The 7,507-nt window shown below is 35.0% G+C and overlaps 1 protein-coding gene across 2 annotated transcripts in view; it reads right to left on the bottom strand.

The window, feature by feature from the left end:
* The window catches only part of SEL1L2 (SEL1L2 adaptor subunit of ERAD E3 ligase), a 103,754-nt gene extending 96,493 nt beyond the window's left edge, over positions 1–7,261 (bottom strand). For both annotated transcript variants that reach the window (XM_016133423.2, XM_036229685.1), the window contains exon 1: positions 7,130–7,261. In XM_016133423.2, the coding sequence (XP_015988909.1) occupies positions 7,130–7,187 (58 nt within the window). In that variant the 5' untranslated portion in view covers positions 7,188–7,261. The remainder of the gene's footprint in view (positions 1–7,129) is intronic.
* Between the last annotated feature and the right edge of the window lie 246 nt (positions 7,262–7,507).

Raw genomic sequence — 7,507 nt, forward strand, 5'->3', positions numbered from 1 at the left:
AGGAAGGGCTTGGAAACAATTTTTTGGAATACATAGAACTTAGGATGGACCATAAAAGATAAGCCGGATGTTATACTATAGATTTATGATGATGTTGAGGAAGATGATGAAATGGCAGCCCATCACTATAGACAGTCCATCTGCAGAACAGACTGAGAAAGATATGGAAGTGAGAGAGTTTGGTAGATATACTGAGTAGCTGATAGTTTGAATTGGTTGAAATAAAATATGCATGTAACAAACAGAAAGGAAGCTGTGGTCTAATTGTATAAGATTTTGACTGCTGAACATGATGTTGGAACTTTATTCTATACTAAGTAGGTGCTTGGACAGGTGAAAACAAAAATCAGAGTTGAGGTTTAGGAATATTATTTCTGGTAGCACTGTATTGTGAATGAGAGAGGGGAGAGTTAGACATTTAGTAATGTGGATAAAAATGCTAAAATGTCACTATAAATTGAGACAGTAAAAATGCATAGATGAGAGAAGCACTGTGTAATTGACAGATTGTGGTGAAGAAATAAAGGAATAAATAATAAAGGATTAGGAGATTTTGGCTCCAGACCTGGCTCTGCAGAATGATCCTGGAGAATCAATTTTACCACTCTGGGCCTCGGTTCCCTCATCTGTAAAAACATTGACTTACACGATACTTAGTGCTATATAACTGCATGATCATATAAGATTGAGGTTTTGTACTTGAGAACTAGGGGAGCAGGAAGGGATGTTGATGCTATTATTAAAAGAAGAAATGTAGGAGAGGAACTAACTTTGAGAAGAAATGTTAAATTTAAGACATTTATAATCCATACATTGTTCTTGATTGTCATTAGGATGACATGTAACTCTAGAGATTAGGGTATGTAAATTAAGCTATGGGGTTTGGGAGAGAAAACTAGAGGCGTAGAATACAAAGTGCAAGAGAGACAAGTACTGAACTTTGGCATAGCATTTAAAGGGAGATTTGAGGAAGACAAGCCAGTGAAAGAGCCTTAGGATTCTACAGAGGTAGAAGGAGAAGAAGTGGTAAACAGTGTCAGATGCTCCAGAAAGCATAATAGTAAGAACAGTGAGAGACCCCTGGATTGGTAATCAATGGCCTATTAGGGTTCTTAGAGAAAGCAGTCTAAATAGATGGGGAGTAGATCTTCAGAACAGTTCGGAGCTGGTAATGGGCTGTCACTGGCAGAGGATTCTTGGGTAGATATGTGATAAGAGAGACATTTGAGCCCTTGTATGCAGAAAATGGAGTAGAATTGGAAGGAGTAATTACTGACATGACAAAAAGGAATGTCAGAAGAGAGCTGATCCCCAAAGAAGCCTGAGTAACCAGAAATAAAGCTGATGCACAGGTATCGATGGATTCAGCATGTAGGGGGTGGGGTGTTTTTCGCCCAGCTCTTCCCAGGTTGGGGGTTGCTCTTTCCCTACTGAGTACTGTTCTACTGGATGATTCCAAAGAGTGGTAGTGATTGGTTAATATAATAACTTTTCAAATGAATCTGGAATATAAACACAAGAAAAAGCCTTACATTTTTCAGGACAATTCACGATATAGAAATGAGCTTCCCTACTACTCCCTAACATAATACTACAATCAAACTTCTCTCTAGTAGTTAACAATCCCACCATAACACACCTGCTCTCTCCTGCTTCTCTTCAAGGAAATATGTTCCAGATACTTACAGTTTATCTTGTTTGGAGGTATAATGTAAAAATAAAATAAAATTTAAAAAAAGAATGGTAGCAAAGGTAACTTAGAATTCCTTGATTTCACAAATTATTCAAAACAGCACTGGTAATAGTAAGAGCATTTCTGATGTAGTAGGATATTGTCTGCTTGTATTGCTTAGGCTCGGCATCCACTACAGTATGTCCTTTATGTGGCCTATCTCTGAATATGACGGGGACCTAAACATGATAGCTAGGCAATTACTTTCTGACCTCTGACTAGTGTGAGACTAATGAGCTACTTGCCTTTTCAGCAAGGATAGAGAATTGCTGGGTGGATGAGTGTCTGAGGAGAGACTTGCTATGAAGTCTCATTTTAATTTAATTTATTTTTTTCTAATTGAGTGTACGATAGTGAGTAATCAGTACTAGAAAGAGATAAATAGAATAGAGAAAACTTGGATCCTGATCATCTAGAGCCAGAAATCTTGGCAACGTCTTTTCTCTGCTTCAGTTATATTATCTTACACTACCTTCAATCGGCAGCTGAGTTGCTAAGGGTACAGAGAAAAAACACACTATCGGTTCTACTTCTATTTTCGAAGCCACACTTTGGAATACATTACTCATTCTTTCCATCATCAGCAACTACTTTATTTTGACTTACCAAGAGGAAAACATAACATCTTTAACTTTTTAAAAAATTTCCCTAAGTCAATGCATGGACGATCAGATAGTTATCACAGCACCCTCACTAAATATTTTTATCAAAGTACATTGAGCATCAACTGAAAAAAAAATGCATAAAAAGTCAATATGCAAGCTTGTAAGGTATATGTCAGTGAAAAAAAGGCAGACCTATCTGTTTTGCCTTGAGAGCTAGATTAGATGAGCAGAGAGAGAAAAAGAGAGTATGGTTAAAGGCTGATTTTATGTGTGAATCTTACTTAGGTCTTTTAACACTAGTTTGTAAACACAACTGTCTTCTCTCCCCCCCCCCCCCCCAACTAACTACTTCCCTTGGTCACTGTAGACCTTCAGTCAATAGACGATCTGTTGAAAATTCATCTGATCCTGCAAAGCACTGTAACCCAGGAAGAGCTCTGTAATCATCGTCACTGTCTTTTTCCTCTCTTGTTCACGTCTATCAATTGAAATCAGGTTTTGTCTCTGGTTCTCTAATATAATTGTCCTGTAAATGTAGATTCCCTTGGTATTAAATCCAATGGCCACTTGTTGGCCCTTACCTCCCTTCCCCTCTCTCGCTGGCATTTGCACTCTGGTCATTACTATCTTCTTGATACAATCTCACTCTGGGCTCTTGTGACACTATTATCTCTAGCCTTATTATCCACCTACTCCTTTCAGTCCCCACTGCTATTGCTAATAGTTTAAGAGCTCATTGTTTCTTGGGTCATTCAATATTATCATCAGAGTTATACAGCTAGAATCCATTCACCTTTCTACTGTCAAAGTCAAAGCTTAATTCTTCTACTCATGTTCTTCAATGAGTAAACCCTTATATGACTCCCCATTGCTTACAGGATAAAACCCAAACTTCATTACCTAGTACACAAAATCTCTGCCTACTTCTCCAGCCTCATCAATTGCTGTGTTCCTTCTTATATCCTACACCACAGCAAACTAAGAGTTATTTATATTTTTTTTCCCGTGTCTTTATTCCCTTTACCTGTTTTGAAATGTCTTGTTCTTTTTCTTCTTGGTGAACACTAATCTTTCAAGATTCAACTTATATCATTTCCTTTATGAAGACTTTCTAGCCACTCTACACACTGGTAGAATTGATCACTCCCTTATTTGTGCCCTACAGTGCCCTATTAATGCTTCTACTTTAGTACCTACAAAACTTTACAATTTATTTATTTGTGTACTTGATTTTCCTCTTCTAGACTCTAAGCTGCTCAAGTATAAAGACTGTCTTAATCCTGTATCCTCAATACACATTGACATATAACTTTTATTAAATATCTCCCCCCCCCCTATAATTCAGTGGCTTTTAGGATATTCACAGATTTGTGTCACAACTTTAGAATATTTTCCTTACCCCTAAAGAAATCTTGTCTTCCTTAGCCATAATTTCTCCAGTTCCCTAAACCTTCCAGCCCTAGGTAACCAGCAATTTAAATTCTATCTCTGTGAATTTGTCTATTCTAGACATTGCATAAATATGAAATCGCACAACATGTGGTCTTTTATTTCTAGTTTCTTTTACTTAGAATAATGTTTTCAATGTTCATACATATCATACTTTTTTGCTGAATGCTGTTGCATTGTACGGATATACTAAATTTTATTCACTCAACAGTTGGTGACTTCCCCTCCCTCCTCCCCCTCCCCCCCACTTTTTGGCCACAATCAATAATGCTGCTATTTCTGTACAAGTTTTGTGTAAAAATAAGTTTAAATTTTCCTGCACATATTCCTAGCAGTAGAATTTCTAGATCATATGGTAATTCTATGTTTAATCTTTTGAAGAAATGACAGACTGTTTTCCAAAGCATTGCACCATATTTTAAAAATTGAGGTGAAACTCATAGCATGCAATTAACCATTTTAAAGTGTACAATTAAGTAACATTTAATGCATTCACAATGTTATGCAACAACCATCTATCTCTAGTTTGATGACTTTTTCATTATCTTTGAAGTATACTTTGTACTCAGTAAATATTCCCCCTCCCACTCTCTCTTCCCCTATTCCTTGGCAATCGCTAATTTGCTTTCTGTCTCTATGGATAGGCCTATTCTGGATAATAAATATGCATATACATATATATGTATATTTCATACAATAAGAATTATATAAGAAGTGGCCTTTTGTGTCAGGCTTCTTTCACTTAATAATGTTTTTGAGGTTCATCCAACTTGTCATACGTATCAGTACTTCATTCCTTTTCATGACTGAATAGTATTCCATTTGCATATATATGCCACAATTTATCCACTAATTCATTTAGGTCGTTTCCACCTTTTAAATATAACAAATAATATTTTTATAAACATTTGTGTACATATCTTCTGTGTGGACACATTCTTTCATTTCTCTTGGGTATATTCCTAGTAGCAGAATTGAGAGGTCATATGGTCATTCTATATTTTAACTTTTTGAGGAAATGCTAAACTGTTTTCACAGTAGCTGTATTATTTTACATTCTCATTAGCAATGTATGAGTGTTCCTATTTCTCCACATCCTTATGAAAACTTGTTATTTTCCATTATTTAAAAAAATTCTAGCCATTCTAATGGGTGTGATGTGGTATCTCATTGTGGTTTTGATATTAATTTTTTAATGACCAATGATTTTGAGTCTCTTTTCATGCACTTGATGGTTACTTGTATATCTTTTTTGGAGAAATATCTATCCAATTCCTTTGCCCAATTAAAAAATTGGGTTGTTTGTCGTTTTGTTGATGTTATAAGAGTTATTTAAGTTATTTATATGTTCTGAATACTAAACTCTTATGGAATGTATGATTTGCAAAAATTTTCTCCCATTCAGTGGTTTTGCCTTTTCAGTTTCTTGATAATGTCCTTCGAAGCGTAAAAGTACTTAAATTTTGATGGTGTTCGGTTTATTTGTTTTTTTTTTTCTTTTTTTTTTGTTTGTGATTTGATGGTATACATAAGAAATCATTGACTAATCCAAGGTCACAAAGATTTATGCCTGTTTTCTTCTAAGAGTTTTAAAGCCTTAGCTATTTAGATCTTAGACCCATTTTGAATAAATTTTTGTATATGGTGTGAGGTAGGCATCCAAATTCATTTTTTTTGTACTTGGCTCTCCAGTTGTCCTCATCTTTTATTGACAAGATTATTTTTTTCCCTCCTCATTGAGTTATCTTGGTATCATTGCCAAAATAGACCATAAATGTGAGCGTTTATTTCTGAACTCTCAATGATACTCTACTATCTACATGTCTACCTTCATGCCAGTATTACACTGTCCTGATTACTATAGCTTTGTAGTAAGTTTTAACTTGGGACACATTAGTCTTCCAACTTGCTTTTTCTTTCAAAAAGAACATTAATTTCCATATTAATTTTCTGAACATTTTGTTAATTTCTACAAAGCAGTCATCTGGGATTTTGATAGGGATTGTATGGGAGCTATAGATCAATTTGGGTAATATTACCATTTAATAATATTGTTTTTCATGTAGTTATCAGTATACGAGTTTTGTACTTCTTTTGCAAGACTTATTCCCAAGTATATTATTCTTTTTGATGCTATTGTAAATGGAATTGTTAATTTAATTTTTGGCTTGTTCATTGAGACTGTATAGAAATGAATTGATTTTTGTATATTGATCTTTTATTCTACAACCTTGCTAAACTTGTTTACTAATTCTAATAGTTTTTTAGTGAATTCCTTAGGATTTTCTTGTATATAAGATCAAATCATTAGTGAATAGACATAGTTTTATTTCTTTCTTTCCCATATTAATGTCTTTTATTTCATTTTTTAATCTAATTGCCTTGGCTAGAATCTCTAGTACAATGTTGAAAAGAAATATCAAGAGTGCACATCCTTGTTTTGTTCCTAATCTTAGGGGGAACGTATTCAGTCTCTCATCATTAAATACATTAGGTGTGAGGTTTTTGAGGATGCCCTTTATTATGTTGAGGAAGTTTCAATTCCTAGTCTGTTGAGTGTTTTTATAACGAAAGGGGTATTGAACTTTGTCAAAAGCTTTTCTGCATCAACTGAGATAATCATGTAGTCTTTGCCTTTTATTCCACTGATGTGGTGTGTTACATTAATTGTTATACCAACCTTGCTTTCCTGGGTTAAATACAAATAAATATTTCTTAAATTGATTTCATGATGAGTAAATTACCTAAGGACTGGGTGAGAGTTAACTCAATAAATGGCCAGAGAAACAAGATTGAAAAAAAAAAACTGCATTTTAAGACAGTAACTAGTTAGGAAACATAGAAACTTTGGAAGAAGAATTATTATGAAAAATTGGAAAAGACTATAAGAATATAAATTTATTACACATTACCACTTTTTGAGTCCTATACTTTTCCTTTACAGTCCTGTAACTATATCTCCATGATATTCTAGATTTAACAAAACTTAACCTGTCTCAAATATTCCTACTCTATAAAAATTAGTGTAATGCTTTCCAGATAGATTTGCTCAATTTGTTCTGTTTTTCTTTCTTCCTTCTTTCTTTTCTCCTCCCTGCCACACGCGCATGCACACACACACACACACACACACACACACACACACACACACACAGTCCTTCCTAAGTACTATCCTAAATGAGAGTATAATTAATATCTATCCTTATTGAATATTTTAAGTACTTATTCCAAACTGGTGCTAACCGAGCATATATTGAGGTTACTGCAGATTTAAATAAGCTTCCACCCTTATACTGTTAGAGAAAAGACTCTTATAGAGAATGACGAGAACAGAAAAACTTACTTTTAATTGTGACCTCAAGAATTATGAATATCTCTATTAACATGGACAATGGCTTCATCTTTTAAGCAGCTTCTCCTCAGTGTAACACAGGCAGAACTAAGGTGGCTGGCCCACGAGCTTCTTCTTTTCAGGTTTGTGTGTGTGTGGGGGGGGGGGGGTCAGAATTTGGTTGCTAAGCAACCATTTTCTTACTCTTGGGCCAATGAGCTTCCAGGAAGTTTCTTTTGGCCCAGAATGAAGGCAGCTGCTTGAAGAGCACACTTTGAGAGAGAAACATGCCTACTCTGCTACTCCTTTGGCAGGAGATAAGGGGTAGGGTTGAAATAGCAGTTGCTCTCTAAAGGAAGGGATGTAAGTCCAATCTGTACATGTCCACAA

The sequence above is a fragment of the Rousettus aegyptiacus genome, unplaced genomic scaffold (assembly GCF_014176215.1).
Source record: "Rousettus aegyptiacus isolate mRouAeg1 unplaced genomic scaffold, mRouAeg1.p scaffold_m13_p_12, whole genome shotgun sequence".
NCBI lineage: Eukaryota > Metazoa > Chordata > Mammalia > Chiroptera > Pteropodidae > Rousettus > Rousettus aegyptiacus.